Source organism: Nelumbo nucifera, chromosome 2 (assembly GCF_055504915.1).
Source record: "Nelumbo nucifera cultivar China Antique chromosome 2, China Antique-T2T, whole genome shotgun sequence".
Lineage (NCBI taxonomy): Eukaryota > Viridiplantae > Streptophyta > Magnoliopsida > Proteales > Nelumbonaceae > Nelumbo > Nelumbo nucifera.
Genome location: NC_142650.1, coordinates 99,134,334 through 99,148,491, shown reverse-complemented (window position 1 = coordinate 99,148,491; position 14,158 = coordinate 99,134,334). Strand labels below are relative to the sequence as shown.

Below are 14,158 nucleotides of genomic sequence, written 5' to 3'. Positions count from 1 at the left end.
GTAGTCTGTCTAAAGCCATGCTTCATTCCGCCATTTCGTCAAACAGTTACTACGCAAGACATCGTTAAGTCAATCTTCAGATGGAAAAACAGATGAAGCACCCATGATCAACATCGAATTGTTAGTACTTTGTAATCTTCATATTACGAGAACGAAAGCCCTCATGCACAGTTATCAAGTAAAGACAGAATGACCCAAGCAATCGTTTTCCTGCCCCATGTAGAATCTGAATCAGGAGTTCAGGATCAAACATCTGATCAACTATATTATCTGTGGTTATTTTTCTCACAAACTCAGTGGATTTATTCCATTTTATTTTCAATAGAGGAAAGCAACAAAAGGTTACCACGATAGAAATGGTTAATATTAACCCACTAAATGCCGGAACGGAATCTGCTCCTACAAAGGGCGCCTCACATGTACATTCACCGTACATTGAAAATATCTCTCATGAAAAATATCAAATACGGAAGATATTCTCAATGCATGATAGGATGTGCGTGTGAGACATCCGGTCTCGGTAGAAACATTGGAACCTTGGCTAGGACATTACGTCAAGGTCATTTTCCTCGAACGACAACACAGAAAGAGGAATTTTGCAGAGTGTTCTTCCGTAAATGAAGTTAAACACGCAAGAGTAGTCAACCGTCCGATCATTTCGGTGGCCTCTGGCTCAAAACTCGCAGAAGTACTAAAACAGGGGTGACGCCATCTACAATTAAATATGTTTAAATTAGAAGGACTGAAGCACGCGAAGACACTGATGACTGAGAGCTTTCAAGCATGATTTAATGGTTACTTGTGGTCATTACCAAAACCAGGTAAATGCACCGCATGACTTTGAATGAAGAAGAATTGCTGGATAATTGTTTTTTATCCAATTCGACCAACCTCATGTTAATACCTTTCCGGATTCTGCTGCTTCGGAAAGTCTTGCTATTGCTCTGCCATTTTGCTCCGCTTGAAGCTTCAATCGATTCTCTTTAAGTCTATCATTTGGGGCTTCAAAGTCTGATATGCTTGACTTCTTTCGGGAATCGCCACCTGGGTATCCCTTTATTCGCAAAGAAAATGCTCCTTTTTTCGGAGAAAGCAGCTCCCTGTGTTACTTTGATTGCACAAGGAGCTGTTTTTTCATATCTTAAACCCATAATTCTCAATTAGTCTTCCTTTATTTTTCCTGTATATTTGTGCTTGCAGATGTTGTAAGAGCGGTGTGGGTTTTTACTCTTTTTGTGAATTTGTCCTCTGGGCATTTGTTGGATTTATTCTGGAAGCTGAGTCTTCTCATATCTTCCTGAACCTACATAGAACCATTAATCCCATTCTGCTTGTATATGAAAAGGTCTCTTAGTTAGGTGTAGCTGAATTTGTAGAAATTATCGTCTACTTTTCTGAAGTAATTGAAGAATTGTTGGGGTTGCAGAGAATTTCAAAATAATGATAATCAGGCTTTTCAAATTGTTGTTGTTTCATGATTCGGAATGATGATCCATTGAAAAAAAGGGTGATCATGGATGACGGAGGGGTAGACACTTCAGATCAAGTTTTTCCATCAAATCCTGATGTTTCCACCGATATCCAGGGATCAACATCTTTAGACGTATTGCTTGATGAAATTTTGAAGAGCACTCGGACATGTACTCACACTCACACCTGCAACCTCCCCGGCCCTGATGCCGCACACACTCATACTTGTTATCATACACATACCCAAGTGTTTGCATCTGAGGAAGACGACACGCCAAATCACAAGCAGCAGTCAGTTACAAAATCTAAGAGGTCTTCAGGGAACAGGGAAGCTGTAAGGAAATATCGAGCGAAGAAGAAGGCACACACAGCTTACTTGGAAGAGGAAGTCAAAAAGCTGCGCCTCCTGAATCAACAACTGATCAGGAGATTACAGGGGCAGGCAATGCTTGAAGCTGAGGTTCTGAGACTGAGGTCTCTGTTGATTGATCTTAGAGGAAAGATTGATAATGAATTAGATAATTTGTCTTCCCAAAAGCACTATAATCGTAGTACTAGTTTTAAGGAGGGAAATGGGGGGATACAATCTGTTGATGGAAGAATTGGTCTAGAGTGCAAGACCAATGCCCCGTGCCTTCATCCAGACATGGGGCTATCTGTACAAGCTGGAATTGGTGTAAACAAACAAGTGGTTGTCAATTGGGAAGGAAGTTGCCAACCTCCAATTGTAGACTGCAGGGTTAGCACAAACAGAGATGTGGGTCAAAACTTGGCAAGTGGTGAAACACATCCTGATTGCTCAATGCCAGGCACCTTGGATGCATTGGGGACCTTGGTCTCATCTACATCTCAAGCTGAATAAAACAAAGAACATTTTCTATAATTACATAATGCTGCCTATGAAGCTCACTGTAGATCATCTTGCTTTGGTGTTCTGCTACAGGTAGTGAACTTACAGAGTTTATGTATAATATATCAAAGGCAGTAAGTGATAGTATTTATAAGGTTGACTTTAATAAGGAAGCATGGGCTGCCTGTCTTGTACATAAAACCTCCTTTTGTTCTAGATGGATGTAAATAAAATATTGTGCAATCCTGTTCCTAATTGTTAGGCCATAGAAACCCTCTGGGGCAGTTATTGTTGTAGAATTGTAGGAAATGAAGACTACAAGTCTGTTGATGTTCCTCATGGGATATGATGCATATATCCCCTTAAAGCTAAGAGGGAGGCACAATATATCCTCCGATTCTGTCACATAACCAAAGTTGTCAGATGAGTGGATCACATATTACAGTTGGCCTGGCTCTGTTTAAATTTCGTACCCAGAGAATAGAAGGTGATGTAAAGGAATCCATGTTCCTTCATAGAGCCAATACACAATATAAAGCTTTAACAATCTTACTTCCACAAGTCATATATTTGCTTAGGTGATCCATACATTGAAGCCACATTTTTTTTGGTAAATTACACTGGAACCATTGGAGTAAGTTCTGTACATTCTCTTTTGATGGTTCACTCTCTAATGAACTATTGCAGGAGTAGTTCTGTTGAATCCTCTCCTATGTGTCACATAGAAACACATCAATACTCCATTTTAAAGTTTCTTATTGGTGAATGGTGGAAGGTGAAAGTAACAATTAATTTTGGCATCCATTGCTTTGCAAAAAAGAGAATTTAAAGTATGCTTGCCAGACTAGTCAGGTATGATTGATCTTTCATTTTATTGCAAATGAGATTTCAAGCTGGTACACAAAATGTCTATAGGCCCTTAGCTTTTCTCAGAACCCATCCTATGATTCACTGTCCATGAAGAGTGTATTATCCAAACAATTGTAGAAAATGCAGTAACATTCAACATGAGATTTAGGTAGCTTTTGGTAGGGAACAACTATTTTAAGCTTTGTAGAAGCTCAGAAGTCAGAATAACTAATTTCAGTTGTCATTATCTCTAAAGATTACACTGTTATCAGGATTAACTGAATTGGGAGAGCAGAACTAGAAACTCCACTTCAAGGATTGAGACTGACAACCTATTTGATTCTTGTGATTTGACAGAAGGGGACTCTAAAACCATAATAGCTTGGCTGAGGGGTGAAATGGCTGGATCATGGAACTTCAGAAATAGATCAAAGACTCTTTTTTTTGGGTCCCTCAGTCTGCTAACTCATGCAAATTCACTAGCCCATGAAGGGGTAATGAGATACTGCTTACAAGTGGGGTGGAATTAGATATCCATTTGATTAAATTTCTACTCCTTGATCTCTTAGGTGTTGTGAGTAACTCAATAATATATTGTTGTTAAAATTGTAAAATAGTTAGACATGATGTAATACTGCACATAAAGTGTTTGTTCTCTCTATTATTAATAAAATATTGTCAAGTAACTAATGAAAAAAATTACACTACTGTCAGAACTCAGTTGTCCTAATAGACCTTAAAGGATTGTTCACCTGGCTGAGCATTCTGCTACCAGCAATCACCATCCAATTCATCCCATCATTCTACAAATTATGTGCATTTAGTCATGAAGAGATTCCTACTATTGGAAAATGGCGTCCACCTTGTGACTCATGAAATCTGGAATTCCTATAATTTCCCAAACATCCTTCATTCCTAATAACTAAGAATTATTCTTATTTACTCATCAAGTGTAAGAAAGTGAACTACTTAGTTTTCTTCTAATGGAAACTAGTTGGGATCTATAAAATCATTAGTTCAATCTTCACATTCCTGGTTATAGTGCCATGCTAAATGCTGTTTTTTTATATGAAAATAAAACTTAGTTAAAACCAAACAAGGATACAAGAGGAGCACAGAGTACCCTTGTACTTGGCAGGTTGTCAACTTGGTATCTTCCATATACCACCTATATTGAGGGGATTCGCTCCATTTGTCCAAGACTGTTAAGCACCGGGCCGGGTCAAGGAATTCTTGACTATGACTTCAAGGGATTACTTCGAGATGACATCGAGGCATCTTTGAGAGGAGGTGGATCGGTGGTGAATTTAGTACTCTGCCCACTGTTGTTCTAGTTTAGTCTCAGGGAAGAAGAACTGCATAAAAAATAAACACCTAGCAAATTGTCATATCTATAAATTGTCCAAACTGAAGGACTTACGAAAGCTTCCACCTTTAGCGGTCTCTCCACATATATGACTGACTACCTTTATCCTAAGTTTTCGTAGGATTCCACCACCTTATACATTAGAAAATAATAGCCAATCTGTCGCATTCTATCAAGAGTAATTTGCTCAAAAGGTAGATTATGTATCTTCACCCCCTCTTATCATACCAAAGAAAGCCATAGTAAGGTGTGGTGCCTTTATGGTAATTGGAAAACCTTAGCCTCTGGCTCACTTCATAGGAGATGAGGTATGTGGGAGGCATGCCAATGCTTAGTTGGCTACTTTATGTATTATACGTTTTTAAATAGGCAAAATATAATTTTGATGTTTTCTTTTTTCCGGTAAATTGAAAGGTGTTACACAAGATGGGGGGTAGCACGTCTCTAAACATCACAAAAACAAATGAAAAGTAGAAGAGCGAACACTAGACATGACAGTAGTTAATATTGTGATCCATCTGCACACCAAGATGATGACACTCCTCAATGATATTCCTTAATCTCTACAGGGGTTCACCTTTTGAAGAAGGCAGTTGATGATGAAATTGGAATCACCCTTAATAATAATAGGCAGACGCCGCTGACCACAAAAGATGAGAGCAACGTTGTGGTTTTCCCAAGCAGCCTAGGCTTCAGAAAGGTTAATAGAAGTTACACTAATAGAGTATGCTTTCACATTCAGGACCCTACCAAAATAGTCCCCTAGTAATGTGCACCACAGAGCAAAATCCATTTAGCTTGCATGAGGCATCAAAATTAATTTTTATAGTATCCTCATGAAGAATTTTTCATCAAATAGGCGACCATTCATTATGAGTATTTATAGATAGGGGTGTCAACGGTATTCAAAAATTCGATTTTGAATTCGATATTTGACATAATCAAATTGAATTTCGATAATTTGAATATCTAATTGGTCGAATTCGGATATGACCTAATTCGATTCGATAAACATCCGAATTCGATCGATTATTTAATTCTTATATATAATATATAAAATATTTTATATAATTTATATATATATATATAATGATTAAGTTATATAAATAACTTATATATTTATATACTTTATATCAATAAAATATTTATTTTATATATTTATTAATTATCTAAAATAATTAATTAATTGAATTTGAATTGAATCGAATATTCAAATATTTAATCGGATTCAAATTTGGATATTAATTTTCAATATCCGTCGGATATCAAATCAAATTTGGATATCGGATTCGAATTTAGATATTGCCTGATCTGATTCGCATCCGATCCATTTACACCCCTATTTACAGAAACATGATTTCCACCCAAACAAGATTTTATATCCATAAGGAAATTAAGATCTCTATCGATTAGGGTAAGGAGCATTAGATTCTTTTTCATTTTTGTTTTGTAAAGGAACCACAAGATAACCACATATTTCTCTTTAATTTATCACTCACCATAATCAATACAAGTGTTAGAAATTTTTGTCCACCAATCACGAATTGAGTTATCATCATCATAAGGACAACCACCATTTTTGCTGATGGTCAGGCACACTTGCTTGGCTTATGAACATTTAAGAAAAATGTGGTCCATATCCTCATCCTCACCACAAATGGAACAAGCACCATCAATGTTACAATTGCTATGAATAAGAAGATTTTTAATGGGGACTTTATTAATAAGAACAAGAAACATGAATACCTTAATCTTAGGGGGGCAAAGGATTCTCCAAATGCTTTAGAGATAATTATCTAGCACATGATTTTCCTGATTTGCTAAACACTCACAGATTTCACTATGTACTTACCATTATAAGTACGCCTCCTAATCATTTTGTCTTCCATCATAGGAATAGAAGGAAGAATAATAGGCTTGATCCTCCACCTGTTGACCCCGACAACAAAGAATGAATTGGTTGTTCATTTCAACTATTTCTCTCATTAACAATACCATAATTGATTAGAAGATTCAAATTGTCAATGTGATCTTAGTCCACTTCATTGACAAGACGGGTGTTATTAACCCAAACACCAGTCCAAAATTTAACCTTTTACTATCACCAATGGTCTAGCCAATACCTCTCTTAATCACATCTCTCAAAGAAAGGATATTTCTCTAAGCCCAAGAAATACCCTTTTTAGCATTGGCATCCCAAAAATTTTGTCTTTTAAGGTTTTTATTTGATACCACCCTCATCCACAAGCTTTCTTGATTTGTCAAAATACGCGAACCGAATTTTTCAGACAGACATTGTTCATCCATCTGAGATTTTTTATCCCAAGACCACCCAAAATTTGAGAGTACAAACGTGTTTCCAATTTGTAAGGTGAATTGGTTTTCTATTGTTTGATTTATACTAAATAATTTTTTTTTTTTGGATCTTATTAAGCTCCTCAATCACGTTACTAGGAATTTTGAATGATTTCATAATGAATTAGGGCATCATGTAGGTGGTAAAATTAAGGGTTTCTAGCATGTAAGGGCAACTTTTTGCCCTAAATATCAATAAAAAATAATATTTTTATAAAATAACTAAAATAGGATAACTTTTTTGAAAAAATATCAAGAAAGGGCAATGCCATTGTTCATCATCTTCCTCTGCTTCTATATTCATCCAAATGCATTGGATTTGAGGCCTCGATGAATCCATTTTATAAAGCCACAGTTGCGCATTGTTCCTTGTCTTCCTCTGTTTTGAATGGATAAGAGAAGGAAGAGGAACAATATCTACTGACATGGGCGAATCCATTGTTCCTTTCATTCCTCTTCCTTCTCTTATCCGCCCATCTTAGTGAGCAAGTCTAGCGGCCTTTGTAACAGCTGCTGCCATGCCCCTAGGATGAGTGCTCACATTAGAATTAATCCGAAGCTCCACACCAACCACCCTTTCAGCGTCCTGGCTCGTTGCCGATTTATCACGCACTAGCTTCGCCGTCACATCCTAGGCAATCGACAAAGGAAATGCCGACATCAGTCTCTCATCACTCATCAAACCATGAAACTAGTGAACAAAGAAACTGCATAGAGACATATATATATATATACAAACATGTTTCCAGTTTGTAAGGTGAATTGGTTTTCTATTGTTTGATTTATACTAAATAAATTTTTTTTGGATCTTATTAAGCTCCTCAATCACATTACTAGGAATTTTGAATGATTTCATAATGAATTAGGGCATCATGTAGGTTGTAAATTAAGGGTTTCTAGAATGTAAGGGCAACTTTTTGCCCTAAATATCAATAAAAAATAATATTTTTATAAAATAACTAAAATAGGATAACTTTTTTGAAAAAATATCAAGAAAGGGCAATGGCATTGTTCATCATCTTCCTCTGCCTCTATATTCATCCAAATACATTGGATTTGAGGCCTCGGTGAATCCATTTTATAAAGCCACAGTTGCACACTGTTCCTTGTCTTCCTCTGTTTTGCACGGATAAGAGAAGGAAGAGGAACAATATCTACTGACATGGGCGAATCCATTGTTCCTTTCATTCCTCTTCCTTCTCTTATCCGCCCATCTTAGTGAGCAAGTCTAGCGGCCTTTGTAACAGCTGCTGCCATGCCCCTAGGATGAGTGCTCACATTAGAATTAATCCGAAGCTCCACACCAACCACCCTTTCAGCGTCCTGGCTCGTTGCCGATTTATCACGCACTAGCTTCGCCATCACATCCTAGGCAATCGACAAAGGAAATGCCGACATCAGTCTCTCATCACTCATCAAACCATGAAACTAGTGAACAAAGAAACTGCATAGAGACATATATATATATATATATATATATATATAATGCCTCTAGCAAGGACTGAATTATATCGTGAGAACATCACCCAGAGTAACCTTGTCTTCATCACGCATGGCCCATTCATTGACATTTGCTGCAAATTGAGCTTTTGCACTAACACCTCCCGGCATGTTAACGTTCAGACTTGTAACTCAAACCTTCACTGCTTGTATCACAACTACATCACTCTGATCGACTGGCTTCCCCAATTGTAATTGCATGAGGTCCGTCACCGGTACCCCCTGCCACAGTTGTCATCGGTGCACCTAGTAGGGTGTATTGTCCAACCACCTATTAGAAACAAGCACAGAGGCAAAGGAAGAGGAAGATGATGAATAGTGTCACTGCCCTTCCTTGATATTTTTCAAAAAAAAAGTTACCTTATTTTGGTTATTCTATAAAAATATTATCTTTTATTGATATTTAGGGCAAAAAGTTGCCCTTATCTGCTAGAAACCCTAAAATTAACAAGAGTTAATTTACCTACAAGAGAAATAAAGATACAATGCTATACAAGTCAGAACATTAATATACATGCCTATTAGTTTACAATAAAGAGAGTAAAATTATAGAAATGCCCTCCATCTTCTCTACTCTCCCCATCAAATTGATGCTAGTTTGTCCATAAGAAAATTATTCCGGGCTTTGGTCATAGCTTTGGTGAAGAGATCTACAAGTTGCAAGCCTGATGAGACATGTGGGAAAGAAATGTGACCTGCAAGAAGAAGGTCATGAATAAAGTGACAATCTACCTCAATATGCTTAGTACGCTCATGAAATACCGGGTTGGATGCAATCTTGATAGCACTCATGTTGTCAGCAAACAGAGGGATAGTGGATGAATGATCAATGTCATATCATGAAGTAGAGCCTTGAACCAAATTATTTCACTGCATACAGAGGGCATTACTCTATACTCTACTTCTAAATGACTTGGAAATCATTTGTTATTTCTTGCATTTCCAAGAAATCAAAGAATCACTAAGAAATATACACCAAGCAGTAGTAGAACGATGAGTGTTAGGGAAACCTTCCCAATCAACATCTGCATAAGCTCTCAGAGCTAAGTAGAGAAGAAGATGAGAAAAATTAGCCATGGGACACCGTTCCCTTGACATAATGAATGATCCAGAGAACTGCTAATAAATGGGACTGGTGTGGAGTAGATATAAACTGACTCATGAGCTGAACAATGTATGAAATATCCAGTCTAGTCATAGTCAGGTAAATAAGACTACCTACAAGCTGTCAATATAAAGTAGCATCAAGAAGGAGCTCACCCTCATCCTTACTCAACTTATGGTTAAGCTCTAACGGTGTATCCACTTGTTTGGAATTAGTCAACTAAGCTAGTGCAACTAAATCAAAGGCATATTTCTATTAGTTGACAAAATAATCTTGAGGACATCGTTGAATAGCAAGACCAAGAAATAGGTAATCGACCCAAGTTATTTCATTTTGAAGGAGTTGCTGAGAAGAAGCTTCAAGTTATTAATACTTTCCATATCATCTCCGGTGATGAGGATATCATGAAAATATACTAGGAGTCAACCCTTGTGCTGGCTTGAGGGTAAAAGAGAGAATAATCTAAAGCACTTTGCTGAAAATTAGCCTCCAACACCATTGTACAAAAGAGGTCAAACCAAGATCGTGGAGTTTGTTTAAGACCGTATAATGGTTTCTTCAGTTTACACACTAGAAGATGATTATCACAGTATCTAAGAGATGGTTTCATATAGATTGTCTTTTGTAAATGCCCATGGAAGAAGGCATTATTGACATCCATCTAATGAATTGTTCATTATTAAAGAGCAATGATAGCCAAAAGTTAATGGGCAATTGTCATTTTAGCCACTAGAGCAAAAGTTTTATCATATTCAATACCATATTCTTACTTGTAGCCTTGAGCAACCAAGTGAGCCTTATATCTGTCTAGAGTACCATTTGATTTGAGTTTCACTAATTAAACCTATCGGCTACCAATGATAGAGGCATTTAGGGGAGGAGAGACAAGTTCTCAGGTACCATTCTCCAATAAGGCTTGAACCTCTGAGTCCATGGCATTTATCCAGTGCTTAACTTCTATAGCCAGATTGTAAGACTTAGGAATGTTTATAGAGGGCAAAACAACAAAAAATGAGTTGTAAGTAGAAAAGAAGTCATAGCAGTCAGGTGGTAGAGAAATATGCGAAGAGTGACGCAAAGGAACAGGTGAAGGCAAGTCAATAGGATGAGAGAATAAACTTAAAGTAGTGATGGATGGAGAAGAATGACCAGTCACTAGTGTTGGAGGTGGAGGTATAGGCAATGAATGAGTTGGATGCTTCCTGAAATAAACCTGAAGTTGTTGAGGATTGAGAGGAGGAGGATCACCTATAGAGCCAAAATGATGCAGAATAGAAAAATATGGTTCAACCAATTTACTAATATGTTCAAAGAAGAAAAGGTTCTCAAGAAATATGATATTACGAGATATGTGCAGCCTATGAACTTTAGGATGTTGGATTTATGCGTTCATGGGAAGGAAGATGGAAAAAGCAGACACAACCAAAGACACAAAGAGTGGACAGATTTAGTGGACAATGAAACAAGGATTGATAGGGAGAGGAATTTCCAAGGACAGAAGTGGAAAGAATATTAATGAGGTGTACAATAGTGCAGGTCGCTTCCACCCATAAGGTAATGGGAACATGGGAGTCTTGTAACAAGGATCTCACCATGCTAGCAATGTGACGATTATTGTGCTTAAATACCCCATTTTGTTGAGATGTACTTGGACAAGACCTTTGGGACTAAATGCCATGTTTTTAAGATAGGTTTGAAACTCACCATTCTCACCATTAAAGTACTTTCTCCTTGAATCTGACCTCATGATGTTTATAGTACTTTTAAATTGGGTCATAACCATAGCATGAAAGTTCTTAAATGTGGGAAAAACTTCTGATTTATTTCGAAGAAAGTAAACACATGTGTATCTAGTACAATTATCAATAAAGAATACTATATATTTGTAACCCAAGGGTAGAACAATAGGAGACGACCAAACATCACTGTGAATAAGGTAAAAAGGTGTAGAATCATGTTCAGTAGAAGATGAAAAAGGCAAAACCTGACTTTTACTATAGAAACAAGTTAAGCAAGATTTATCAACATTCTTAAATGAAGAAACAATCATAGGCAAACAACCAAAAGAAAACAAATAGTCCAAGTTTTTAGCATGAGTGTGGCCCAAACGTCTATGCCATAAGTGCCACACATTATTACAAGAAATAGAAGAAAAACTAGAAGTAGTAAACAAAAAATAAGAGTCTAATGTAGTTCTCTTATTTTCAAATTCCAGGGCAAACAACCTCCCAAGCTTACGTCCCTTCCCCTTCAGCTCTCCAGTGTATTGGTCTAGGATAAAAAAAAACAATCACAAGTAAATAGAAAATTATTGCGACCATCAACAAGTTGTCCAAGAGAAATAAGACTAGTAGTCAACTTAGTCACAAAAAAAGTTTTGGGAGATGTAAGGGTGTAGACTCAGAAGTGGAATGAAATAAATCATCACAACCACATATAGGAAGAAAATCACCATTAATAGTAATAATGTGATTAACAGAGGTGCAGGGTTTAGAAGAATGAGTAAAGGAAGCTCTAGTCATGTGATTTGAGGCCCTAAAGTTAATAATTCACATGTATGAATAAGAAGAACAAGTAAGCAGACTTACTAGCCATCCCAATAGTAGAAAAGGCAGAGGAAATAGCCAAGGACATAAGATCATGAATCTTATCTTCAGTTAACTTTCCTTGTGAATCAGTTTTGTGAGCTAATGAGGAAGAAGCAGTATCAGTTGGAGTTGGTTCAGCTGAGGCTTGGTAGGCCTTATGTTGTCCTTTCTTGGGAGGCCTAATTGAGCATTCCACTATAATGTGTCACTGCTATTTACAATAGGTGCAAAAATTTTTCTTCGTACAATGAGATGCTCATGCCCAAATTCTTTGCATTCCTAGTATTGTAGTTTTGAAAAGTCCTTCCCTTTCTATTTGGTATCCAAGAAAATAGTATCTATTCCATGCTCTTTCTTCTGATCAAGAGAAGACTGAGTAAGAAGCCATGTTTTCTCTTGTAATAACTTTCCAAGTAATATGTCAAGATCAGGTACATGCTCTCTATTGAGTATGTTTGATCACATTGTTTCATAATCAAATCTGAGGTGCATCAGAAAATGCATAATCTTTCTCTTACTAAGGCGTTTCTTCATATTTTCACACAACAATCTATAGAAAGATCTCCAAAGTGAACGAATTCATATTCACTCTAGAGGTTCACAAAGCTAGCATAATACTCTTGAATCCATTTCTCTCATTGAGCATATGAAAAGATATCAACTTCAATATGATATTGTCTAGACATATTTGATTGCTAATAAACCTTTTCAAGATATTCAAACATGTCATGGGCATATTTGAGACCCTTCATTGGAATACTGACATCCATTGTTACAGAACCAAGAATCCAGGACACAACCAGTGCATTCTTAGTTTTCCATTGTTTCAGTCCTTTAACATCACTAGCATCGGGTATGGATGTAGAGCCATCAATATAGCCCCACATACCCTTCCCTTCAACAAAATATTAGAAGTGAAACTTCCAAAGGGCATAGTAACTTTCATCAAATATGAGTGAGATGATTTCATTCTTTTCAAGACCTATATCAAATAAAACCCAAAGAAAATAGCTAAAGCAAGCAATATAAATTGAGAACCAATCCTAGAGAGTCAAAAAAGAAGAGAAGAAACCTCTTACAATCAAGTAAAGGTGTCTAAAGCACAACAAGACTGAGATCTAAAATCACAGTCCAAAAAGAAAAGACTGATTGTTGCCACTTAGAAGAGATCTATAGATCTCTTTATTTCTTATCCAAACTTAATGTAACTTTCAAAATATGCAGAACAAGGCCATGAAACACTTCCTTTCAAATTTTATCACAAACTAAGGCCTTTTAAGAGAGATCCAATGAGATTTCTCTTGCTAGTTGCGTAGAACAGAGAAGACTGGTTCTTAGATTGATCAAAACAATCTAGAACCAATTGCAGAAGTGAAGAAACCTCAAATAGTCCGAAATAAAGTGAAAAAAGATTAAAGAACAACCTACTCTGATACCATGTTAGTTTGTGTGTGTGTGTGTGTGTGAGAGAGAGAGAGAGAGAGAGAGAGACTTCAGATCTATTATGATTGATTAGTATAATCGAACCAACCCAAAAAATAGAATTTATATTAATAAGAGAATGAATAGGATTATCCTTACAAAAAAAAATAAAGGTACAATGTTGTACAAGACAGAACACTAATATACACGCCTACTAGTTTATAATAAAAAGAGTAAAATTACATAACTACCTTCCATCTTCTCTACACTTTAGAACCCATTTAATCCATTAGGCATGAAACCTAAATTTGAACAACACCCTCTCAATAGAATCCCATTAAAGCTTATCATAAACCTTCTCTATATCAATTTTACAAACTTCATGTAATGAAACATTTCATGAGCAATGAGAATATTGTTAGTGCTTTGCTTATTAAGTACAAAAGCACTCTAGAATGGGAATATAATGTTATCTAAGTAAGATTTGCGATGATTCACCATGAGTATAGACCAAAATTTTAAACCATAGAGTATAAACCAAAATTTTAAAAGAAAAGTGCATTTAAACCATAAGGACCAAGATCCTTTAGATCCTGAATGGTAAGAAGAGTATTAAGGATCTATTAATTAGTCACACTTTTAATTAGATTTTG

The 14,158-nt window shown here is 36.5% G+C and overlaps 1 protein-coding gene across 1 annotated transcript; it reads left to right on the top strand.

Annotated features, from left to right (window-relative positions):
• Window positions 1-814: 814 nt before the first annotated feature.
• LOC104606282 (basic leucine zipper 19-like) lies at window positions 815-2,575 on the top strand. Its single transcript, XM_010271391.3, has one exon. It carries the CDS (start codon window positions 1,475-1,477, stop codon window positions 2,330-2,332), a length of 858 nt encoding a protein of 285 aa, XP_010269693.1. The 5' UTR covers window positions 815-1,474; the 3' UTR covers window positions 2,333-2,575.
• Window positions 2,576-14,158: the final 11,583 nt, after the last annotated feature.

Coding starts and splice junctions, on each gene's coding strand:
- LOC104606282 (XM_010271391.3), top strand. CDS start 1,475: ATGATTCGGAATGATGATCCATTGAAAAAAAGGGTGATCATGGATGAC.